The sequence below is a fragment of the Mustela nigripes genome, chromosome 6, assembly GCF_022355385.1.
Source record: "Mustela nigripes isolate SB6536 chromosome 6, MUSNIG.SB6536, whole genome shotgun sequence".
NCBI classification, from domain to species: Eukaryota; Metazoa; Chordata; class Mammalia; order Carnivora; family Mustelidae; genus Mustela; species Mustela nigripes.
In genome coordinates this window covers 113,147,775-113,158,942 of record NC_081562.1, presented here as the reverse complement: position 1 = coordinate 113,158,942, position 11,168 = coordinate 113,147,775, and the positions used below count along the sequence as shown (strand labels likewise).

The following is an 11,168-nucleotide window of genomic DNA, read 5'->3' as shown; positions in this document are numbered from 1 at the left end:
CATGGTGAAATGATTATAGCCACGGCTTAATATAGATGTCGAGAGACCATTCATGCATTCCGAGTATGGGTCAGTCTGTTTCCTTTTCAATTCCCTCCCTCAATATTGAAGACCCCGCCATGGTTCCCACCCATCTCGTGTGGGACCTGCTGACTCCCCAGGGAGCCGCAAGTCTGGGGGAGGACCTCGATTTCACAGTGAGGTCGATTTATGAAATGTGAAAGGAGATCACTGCCAAGAAATGCTCGCTCACCCTCTCTCGGCGGCGGGGGAATCTCCCTTCCCTTCTCTGGGTGAAGCTGAAGACAGAATTCATACGTCAAGTCCAATCCTTCTCACACACACACACCCCCCTCCAGCCCACACCTCCCAGCAATTGAACTTGAAAAAAAACCTGGTTAAAACCACTTCCTATATTTGAGACTAGAGAGGGCCAGGCACAATTTCCTGACTGAACAAAGCAGCCTAATGAGAGCGACTCCAGACTGTCCTAGAGACTAGAGAGACCGCAGCGAGGGTGACGGTCCGGACCGACTGAGGTCCTTTCGTCTCCCGTCCTCCCGGCAGGGTGCGAGTCAGAGGTTGATAGGAAACTTGACCTTCTGCCAAGAAACACCTTCTCTCCTCTGCCCTCAAGAAGGCGGCTGATCCCACGTGCCAGGACGATGGAGCCAAGCTTGCTGATGTGGGGAATCTCTACCTTCATCACAGTATCTGGCCACATGACGGGTAAGAGGTCACGGGGTGCCTTCAGAATCTGGGTAAGGCTAATGGATGTTACCTCTTCCCAGCCACAGAATCAGGAGTGGGGAGTTGCTTACGTAGAAAATGCAAACAAAGGGGTTGAATCTTGGGGTCTACGCCTTGTCCATGACTCCCCCCCCAGGACCCCATGTTAGGCTTCCGTCATCCCCGATCTATAAACAGAGCTTGAAACTGGGGATCTCCTGCCACTCAGTCTTTGTTATCTCTGGGGTGAATGGAGTAGCATGATAACGGAATGTGAACGGGGCTACTAATGAGCAGGTTCCTCAAGAAATTTCCTCTTATTTTCCAATGGATTTGGTTTTTCACGGCACCAACCAGGTGTAAGATAACAAGAAAAATCTACTAGGAATCTCTCTAAAACCAAGGTAATGTCCTGAGATGTCAGTAATCTCAGTGCCCCGATATAGGAAATATCGGGGTAATTTTAAGTTTGGCTTCGAGGATGTATATGTTATTTTTCACTGCCTCAGGAAATAATATCGAGGATTTTCCTTACATGTGCAACATTATAGAAATTTTAGAAAGCATAAGTGTACTCACTTTAAGAACTCTACTTTTTCTTATGACTTTATGTGTACGTATGCATGTATCCATATGTGTATATATACACACACACATATGCAAATTTTGGATTTCATTCATCCTTTCAAATGGGTTTTGTCAAAGATTTTTTTTTTTTAACAAATCAGAAACCGCTAACTTCTACCTCAAACCACCTTCCCTAATTGAGTGTGAATTTTCTAATAACTTCTTCCCTTGCTTACCCAAAAGGACAGATAAGATATCAAAGTCTACAATTTCATAGCCTTAATTTCTAGATGAATAATAATGCTAACCAGCCATAGAAAGGTGTGTTAAGAAGTGAAGCGTGTGGCTGCACTTCTTTTTGCTTACTTGGTGAAGTAGCTAGGTTATGTGGAGCTGTGAGCTGACCCAGGGGTAGGAATTTCTTTATTGTGGAGTTGAAGAAGGCATGATTTCTGGAAGGTTTATGCGATGACTTCTGTTTCATTATGATCTTTGCAAAGTGGGAGGACAGTCCAAGCTAGAACAGAAAAGCCTTTACAACATATCTGGGAAACACATTTCCAGTAAACCTGTGTTATTGCTAGCCACTGGTGACTTATCTGCAGATATGAATGGTCTTGGTGGCCGTGGGGCAAGTGGGAGTATTATGAGAAATCTTCCATTCACTCAGGTCTCCAAAAGTCTATTCAGTACCTCTCAGTCCCCATCTCAACACCGTAGGAAATACAAAAATGAACGAGACATAGTCTCAATCCTTGAGAGACTTATAACCTAGCAAGGGAAGGAAAGGCATGGGGACCAGGGCAGTACTGTGGATTAGAATGTGACGGAATCTCTGTGAGCAGGACAAACAGAGAAGCTGCATGACAGTAGCGTGCAAAGAGAGCCCTGAGAGACCAGTAAAGTTGCCCAAGTGGACATTCCAGATAGAAAGGCCCTATGACCAAAGACACATCAGAAGATGAGGGAACAGCAGGAGGTTTGTTGTGGCCCCCAAGACTGGATGAGCATGTGGGGACATTGGGGATCGAGTATGAAAATATAGGATGGGGTCAAATGGACGATCCAATGACTGCTAGACAATAAAAATGACCATGACCATTTACAGAGCGCCTTCCTTGTGCTAGACATGTTAAGTCTCATTTTCATCCTCATAACCACTTCGCAGTGTGGATATCACAACCTCACTGGGTGAAGAACCCAAAACTCAGAAGTCACACAGACAGGGACAGAGTTGGCGTTCCAACCCGGGGCTCCCTGACTTACGATTTTCCCATTCATTGCAGACACGTCTGTGGAGATGACCCTTGCATAGAGTGGAGGGAGATCAGGTGCACGGAGACAAGTTGCGAGGCCCCTAAAATAGTCCTGTCAAGAGGCTAATGAAGACTTGGTGGCCAAAGAGTGAAATGGGTTGAGTTTCTTGGATTAACATAGTTTAGGAACCACCCCAGGATAAGAAAGAACCTCATCTTAGACCTTTTCCTCCAAGAGGAGGAACCCAGTCTTAAAATAAACAAGACTTTTTATTCCTCAGGGGGGAGAGGTCTCTAACGAAATCAAACAGACTGTCAACAGATGCAATTTCTAGCTGATTCATAAGGCAGATTTTCATTCTGAAAATTTCCAAAGCCGCCAGTTAAAATTGTGATGGGTTGCAGAGGATGTATTAGTCAACTTCAGTGTTTTTAGTCTCTGTATTACTGGGTCCTGGGATGTGGTTAAAAAGAGAATTCTCCTGATGTTACCAACATGGCACGTTAGCGAAGGCACCTTTCTCAGAATTGTGGAAATTCTGAAAGTTTATCTGTGCTTTCATCATCTTTCTTTCATTCTAGGAATTCTGTGATCAAATCTTCATCCCCTAAATTAAAAAAAAAAAAAAAAAAACCAAAGTGCGGAAACCCATTAAGATGATATTTTTGTCTAATTATCCCTTCTTGTAAAGACTGCTGCCCACACTGGGATTTCCCCTCTTCAAGTTTGTCATTAAAACCCAAAATGCTTCACTCTCCACATCTAAGCATTCCATTTCTTCAGATCCCAAAGCATTGTTACCATGGTTGACTCTGCTCATGTTCAAGACACGCTTTGGAGAGACAGGGCTTTGGTAAGCTTAGGGAATGTCTTACAGATCAGTTGCTACTTTCTTTTTTTTTTTTTTAAGATTTTATTTTATTTATTGGATAGACAGAGATCACAAGTAGGCAGAGAGACAGGCAGAGAGAGAGGAGGAAGCAGGTTCCCCACCGAGCAGAAAGCCCGACGTGGGGCTCGATCCCAAGACCCTGGGACCATGACCTGAGCCGAAGGCAGAGGCTTTAACCCGCTGAGCCACCCAGGCGCACCCCAGTTGCTACTTTCTTAAAACAGCATGTCTTACATAGGCAGTGCTGTACGTCACCTGTACGTACGCTCCATTTTAGATTTGACCCAAGCAAGGCACGCAAAAAAGTGACTTCAGCCATGGTCAGTTAGAGGGGCTAGTAAAGAACCCTTGTTGATTCCTAGAACTCCAACACTTGGACCCACTCATCTCAAAGAGAAGTATTCTTAAATTTCTTTGGCTAAGTCTTGAGGATTCTGGATACTTCTCTGTTAGGTCGGGTGGAAGTTGTTGCTGTAATAGCTAGAATCACCCCTGAGTCAGGCTATTCCACAACATGGGAGCTGTTCAAGTGAACTTCTTTGCTTCCCTCCTTGCCCAGGGGTCAGGAGAAACTTAAAAACAAACACAACTTTGAAACGTTCCTTTAGAAAGTGGGGTCTATCACCTCAGGTCAGTGGAGAGAAGAATTGGGAGAAAATCGAACCTTGAAAGTGAGCCAAGGCCCATCCTAACAAGCATTGTTGGAGGATAGAAGACCAGACATGTGAACAGCATGCTTTTGACAAACTGCCCCTCGCTCCCCGGGCCTCAGTTTCTCCCTATAAAATGAGAAGCACGAAAGAGAAGGTTTTGAGACTCTTGTTGTTCTGTCAAAAATTCTGAAAAGGAACTAAAATAAGCTCTGCTTAAAAGGCATTTTCAAGTGAGGGTATTTTCAGACGAAAAAGTTTCCAGACTGAAGAGACACACACAAGGTCTGGGCTAAAGAGACATTGAAGTGGCAGAGTAGCGAAGCCTGGCATGTCACAGCAGGTTATTTCCAACTCTTGAAAGCTACGCCACAGCGCTTAGCCATGACCCACTGCTTCCGTACATGCCGCAGTTGTAAGCGTCAAGACCAAAACACCACCGAGGGCTGGTGATGCATCCTGCTGCTTGTTTGCTTCCTCGGGGAGTCTTCGCCTTCAAACCATTTCCTTGTTCCTCACTGGAGCGGTCCTACACGAGTGGGAATCTGTTTCTCCTCTCTTTATCCTTGGCCATTTCCCGCGAGAAAAGGATAGGTCCTCATTCAATGGACGGCTTCAAAAGTTACAAGCCCTCTGTCCCTGAAAATGTTCCAGTAGAGCTGTCTGGCCACTTCTGGGGCCATCGAGGGGTGCAAGGAAGAGGGACAGGGTGGCCTTCTGGTGTCTTTCCAACCTTCCGTGCCGGTTCCCCTCTGCCTCCCTCCCAGATATCTTACCTCCCCTCCTTGAAAATGAAATTAAGGATATGTGATTTTCACATTTTGCAAAGCCAAGATCACAAACAAGTACAGGTTTTCGGCTCTAGGAGAGAAAGCACAATCCAGTCCACGGCCTGCGCCCTGCCCCAAACTCTGGACGGTGGTGAGAAGCAGAAAAGCCATGGGCAAGGGGAAGTCTCTGAAAGGGTACAACTTGAACCATAGCTTTATTTGTGTTGGGCAAATTTCCAGTTGGCCAAACATTTGGAGTAAAAATTCCTCTGCTCCTTTCCTCTCCACAAAGGGCTCTCTTTCTCTGGAAGTGGCTGAGCGAAGCTCCAATCCGAGGTTATCACATAAGGTGGAGAGATTTGCCAAACCAGGCAGGAGGCTGAAGTGAGAGCCTCTGATCCCTTTGGGTTTAGAATCTGTGACAGTTTCTTTTCAGGCTGACCATGTGTGCCACCCTGACATCAGTCCATGGCCTACCCAGGAGCCCTCAGAATCTCCTGGGAGACTCTAAACTTCCTGAGATCTTTGTCTCTTGTCCAGCTCTTCCTCGGGGCAGGTATCATGTGAGGAAAGCTTAAGGACAGTTAAGGACCTTCTTCTTCTCTTGGCTTCCTAATATTTCTTCAGGAATTTCTTCTTTGGTAGAGTCAGCCAATGCCCCAGGTAGCATCAAGGGAGGGAGAATGCCCAGAGAAGCTCATTGCATAAAGATCAACTCATTTGTCACTCCTCCATATAGAGCCTGAACATCTCAACAGGGAGAACATTGTGGTAGCAAGAATCCATCTGGCTTTTTTGGTTCTTAATCTTTTTTGAGGGGTGAGTCCTTGAGAAAGCTTGATGAGCTCTGTCTCCTTTGAAAAATGTACGCACACACACAAAACCTGGAGTATAATTCTCTGGGTTGTAGCCTCCCTGTAAACCACGGTCACCTGGCAAGATCCTGAACTGATATTCACCGTCTCTACACTGGTAGTCATAAACAGAGAGAGTGAGACACAGAGAGTTACCCTCCCTGGAAAGAAAGCTGTAGCTGGCTTGGCAAAGGCAACCTAAGAGGCATGGTTATAGGCAGGGACGACAGCAAGAGATGGGCGCCAACGACAAAACAAAAACACTAGGCAACCAGGGAAAACAGAGATCCGGGATTAGCACCCAGGTCTCTTAAATTCCAGTCCAATGTTCCTGCACATCTTTACATGGAGTCTCGGTGGTACACCAGCAGCTGTCCACTGGTGGGTTAGGATCACCAAGATGAAAGAGTGTGTGGTCCTTGCCCTCAAGCTGCTTGTGGAGATGAAAGGTCTGCTGAGCCGTTCCTTCTAGAAGACGGCCAAAGGAGAGCCAAGAGTATCTGCTAATGAGTCAGTGCCCATCGCTGAACCCCCACCAGGGTTTCAAATAAGTCACCCGTTTAGGGGCAAATGATAATGTAGTCATCTCTAGGTATTTTAGGTATTTTCCCCCCTAAGATTACTCAGATAGTTTTTGGCTATTTGACTTGTTCTACGGTTCCTCCCAGATTTGCATCCACCGGTAAGAGAACGCAAGTCTCACCAGGAAATGTATTTAGAGCAGAGGTTCCCAGTATGCATCTGGAGTGCTTTAATAAAGGATATCCAAGCCCACCCAAGACCAGTTAAGACCAGTTAGGGTAGACTCTCTGGAGATGAGAACTGGACACAATAGTTTTTTCCTAAGTTCCTTAAATGATTTAAGACCCATTTAGGATTGAAATCCACAAAATGATGGTTCCCGTGGTTGTCTGATTCCATTATTTCATTTCTATTCACTAAGATTAGGGGACTTAATGCAGTACTTCCCAAAATTTAATATATTTACAAATCACCATGGAATATGGTCATGTAGATTCTGATTCAGGATCTCTGGGGTGAGGATTGAGATTCTGGTTTCAAACAGGCTCCCATATGAGGCCCATGCTGTTGGTGCAAAGACCCCATTTTGAGTAGCAAGGCTACCATGTAAGAGAAGAAATACACATTGTATCTACCAGCGTAGAACTTGCAACTACAATGGGAAAACTGATTTGGGAAAGATACAAGATCAAATATTCCAGAGTAGTACGTGGCGAGGCCAACGCGTGCCATCGCGATCCAAAGGGTGTGGGTAATCTGCTTCTGGAGAGTCTGGAAAGTCTTCTCAGAGAACATGGCTCTAGGACATAATGACTCTGAAATTGTGCTTGTGACTCTCAGGACATGGGGTGGAGGACAGTATTTTCTAATGATTTTGCTAAGCTGTATACATGGATCAGGTTCTGTAATGGACACTGAGGAGTTGACGAGCGCAGGGAAGTAAAAGGCCCCTATTTCATGTATTAACCGAAGCTTCTGTGTACGTGCTGAGCAAAATGAGACTCAAGGTGCTGGTGGTTCTCTGATGAAAACATACCTTTGCTCAGACAAAAAGCTCCTGAGTCCTCCCCTCACATTCGTCCTCTAGGCGTCTACACATGCCAGCGGTGTTTGGTTGATTTCCTTCGCACGATGAATCACTGGCCCCGCATCAGCAGGACCATATGACCCCCGATAATGGTCAGAAAGTCCGGGTCTCACTTCCCTACATCCATATTTTGCCCCGACCTGGCTGCAGCTAACCACGTACCATGAGGCTAGATTCTAGAAGCTTCCCTCCCGACAACCCATCCCAGTGCCCTCACGCACGCAACCCTTGGGGCTTTTGATCAACAACTCAACTCGGTGCCGGATATCCTGCAAACAGGATGATTTCAGGCAGGAGAAAACTCTAAGGCACACAAGTGAGGGTGACGACCTCACCGGGAAGGGAGAGGGGAGGAGGCACGTTGCAGGTCAGAGCTCTGTGCCTCGAGGCAGGCCTGCCCCAGGGTGGAAGGCAGGAGGCTGAATGGTCAGATGTGCTTTTTGGGGTTGTTTTCTCTGCAAGTTCCCCACCGGCCTCTTGCCATATGCCGTGAGAAAGCAGGCTGGTGGCTGGAGACCAGGAGCTGTTGAGTGATTTTCCCACCAGTAGAAGCAAGAGCAGCAGGTTTCTAAGGAATAAAAAGGAAGCTCTGAAGAGGCAGCTGGTTCCTTTCCCCTGAAGATCAGGGAGAATCGCCCCAGTAAGCCCGGCCGCCTGGAGGGGGAGGCCGCAGGGTGAGGGGAGAAACGGGAGCAGGTGAGCGAAACGGTTGGCTGGGACCTGGGACCGGAGGGCCAAGAAAGGCAAGCCCGCCTGGAAGCCACGTCCCCATGCCTGCTGCCTCCTGCAGGCTGATTGGTTTCCGCCTAGTACCCTAACAGGAGCGGAGAGCCATGGCCGGCGCACACTCCTTCAGGGACTATGGGAATGCGGGGCGTCCGTTCGGGTAGCGCTCACAGTCAGGAAGGCCTCCCTGTCACCTCCATTATACAGCGGGCACACTGAGGCTCGCAGAGGCTAAGTGCGCTGCGCAGCGTAGCGCAACCAGGCAGAGCTGGGGTGGGAGACTGCATTCTTCACTCTTCTAAACTGCTGCTAAGGGCATAAATCCGTGGGCCGCATGGAGAAAGACGTTGATTCTCACTCTGTGAACAGTCAAAGGAAGTGTCTCCGAGCTATGGCTCACTGCTCCTGCAGTGCTGTCCCCTGTCCGTGTTCCCATAACGCAAACCCTCGGGCCACATGCCCGCCCTTGCCTCTAGTCAAGGGACCAAACTGACCTCTCCAGTCCCCTCGCTTCCTTGGGGTCTTAAACTCTGACTCCTGTTGCTCCTCTCCCATGTTCTTTCCACCACCACCCCCCCCCCACACCCCCAAGAGCAGCTCGACTCGGTTTTGACTCGGCTTCAAAGAAAGCGCTTCGGTGGAGCCCAGTCTGCCCCAGCCGCCCACAAAACAGAGGAAATTCTGAGCACCTTCAGGCATGAGTCAACCCCGCCAGGTTCAGGAATCTCTGCCCACAGCATCACCCACTCTTTTCTGTTTGGGCCTGAAATAGACACTTTCTTTAGAAGCTTTGCTGCTTTTGGTACTCTCAGCAGTAAAAAAAAAAAAATAAAAAAAAAAAAACAAAGGTGAGGATCAAGTATATGTCCCCGTGTCCCCGAGGCGTGATGGTGGGAGTTTTCTCTGCTGTGGAGTTTCTCAGAGTTTAGCAAACATTGCCACTAAGGGACGGGGACAGACAGGTGGAAGAGAGAAGCGGTAGGGTGGCTGAGGACAGTCTCGTCTGTGGCAGGACTCCTGGTTACGAGTTCATTCCTTTGTATATCGATCGGCGAGTTGTTAGTTGAGCAATTACTAGGTGTCAGATACAGGGTCAGAGATGAATGTGGTCGCCCGGTCCTGGGCTGTCGGGAACTCCTCACCGAGGAGGAGAGAAATATCTTGCAGAGATAATGACCACACACGGTAAGGGCTAAGATCTAAGTGTGAAGGAAGAGCGGAGGGAACACAGAGACGTTCCTTCGTCTTGCGAGCCTGGTCCTGAGCTGCCTCGCATTTACCCCAACATCTGGGACAGAAGGGAGCACTGGGAGCATTGTGTTGTCATTATTAATTGCTAAAGTTATTAAAATCAAACACCACGGACGCCGAATGACAGTAATATCCGAATCATACAGCAGAGGGTTTGCCGAAGCTCTCTCTCTTGCTCAAGAAACTCCGTGTTGGAGAAAATGGACACACTTCGGGAGGGAGCACGGACATTCCTTGGAGAACAGCCTGAGGCTCCCACGGACCCCAAATGTTTGCAAAGCCACATGGAGAGACCGCACCACCGACCCCCGCACCCCGACTGTGTGCGAACAGGTCCCCAGCCCTGGAAGCAGGGGCCTCTCCAAGGAAGAAGGGAAGGGCCCCTCATCACTACTTAAAAGCAAAGCAACTGTGTTGGTTTTTTTCTTTCCCTTTTTCTTTTTCTTTTCTTTTTTTATTTTTCATTTCAAAATGAAAGGAGCCCCGTGGAGCCCACTGGCCCATCTCCTTCAGAGAAAGGTGGGTCTGTGTCGATACCACGTACGGGGCACAGGAATTACTGCCCACGGTGTGCGTGGGGGCCCGGAACCGAAGTGACGTCAGCTTCTTCCCGTCTGGGAGCCCGGTGAGTTTCCCGGGAGTTTTGGGGGCGCTGACTTTGCAGGAGGCCACGTACCTGACAGGTGTCCTGGCCACCACGGCTTCCCCGCCCACGAGGCCCGGCCAGGCCCTGAACCCAGCTGAGCAGCCCTGTGGTGTCTTGCTTCCGGCCCCTGCGGTAGCGACACCTCTCTTCAGAGCCTGATTTAGAATAAAAGGACCTTTGTAAAGAGAAAACCTCCTCATTTTAAGTGGAAAGCAAAACAAACAACTGTTAGAAAGAAAGAAAGAAAGAAAAAGGAAAACGAAAAAAAGCAAAAAAAAAAAAAAAAACAACACAAAACCAAAAAACCCTTTGTCAAATGAAAGGCAGCTTCCTCAGACATCCTGCTGACACCCTGGGGAGCATGGAGACCACAAAGGGTAAGCGTGTCAGCTCGCCTTGCTCGTTGTGCTGGAGAGTTCACTTCGGGGCTTTCACTGATTGTCACCGCCTTTCACGCGGCAGCCGGGCAGGTGTCACTTTCCCACTCCCGGGGTCTCTGGCCTGAGCCGGCGATGGCTGCGTGTGACCCGGCTGGGTCGGGCCGCAGACTCTGCACCCGCCGTCCTGGGCACCCTCCCAGCAGCCCTGCCAGACAGGCGCGGGGATTACTCCCATTCCACAGATGAGGACCCAGACGTGTTGAGGCAGAAACTCGCGTGACCGAGCTGGGCCCTCTGCTCCCTCCCCGGGCAAAGGAAGCAAGCTGACGACAGGCGACACTGCGTTCCATGCGCGTCTTGGGCAAGCCTTCAGGTCTCGTTTTAAGGCCTCTTTCGTCCATCCCCAGATTAAGGCCCCGAAAGTAAGGTTCACGATGATGCCTTGACCCTGACCAAATAGCCCGAATCCTTCCCAGCTGCCTCAGGGACGCGGCCCATTTCCTCTGCCTGGCGTCCAAGATCCTTTCCACCTGGGACCACCCATCCGTCTGTCCATCTCCACGTCCTCTGCTCACGGGACACCGCAGCCTCGTGCATCCGGTCAGCAGTTCTGTCCTGCAAACACCACTTCCTCGCCTGTGGTTTCCCAGCTCGGCCCCTACGGGCACCTCCCCTCTTACTGGAATAATCTTCCACAGCTCATTCGCTGGCTTGGCATTCTTCCTGACTGCAAAGCATCTTGGGAGAGTAGACGAGGCTCAAGGCTTCGGGAGTCTACGGGCTTGAATGCAAAGACTCGCTCAGACTTGTGTGACTCTATCTCCCTTCACAAGCATG

General features: G+C 48.9%; 1 protein-coding gene across 3 annotated transcripts in view; it reads left to right on the top strand.

The window, feature by feature from the left end:
* Positions 1-437: 437 nt before the first annotated feature.
* The window catches only part of IL2RA (interleukin 2 receptor subunit alpha), a 47,843-nt gene continuing 37,112 nt past the window's right edge, over positions 438-11,168 (top strand). For all 3 annotated transcript variants that reach the window (XM_059404030.1, XM_059404029.1, XM_059404028.1), the window contains exon 1: positions 438-729. In XM_059404030.1, the coding sequence (XP_059260013.1) occupies positions 666-729 (64 nt within the window). In that variant the 5' untranslated portion in view covers positions 438-665. The remainder of the gene's footprint in view (positions 730-11,168) is intronic.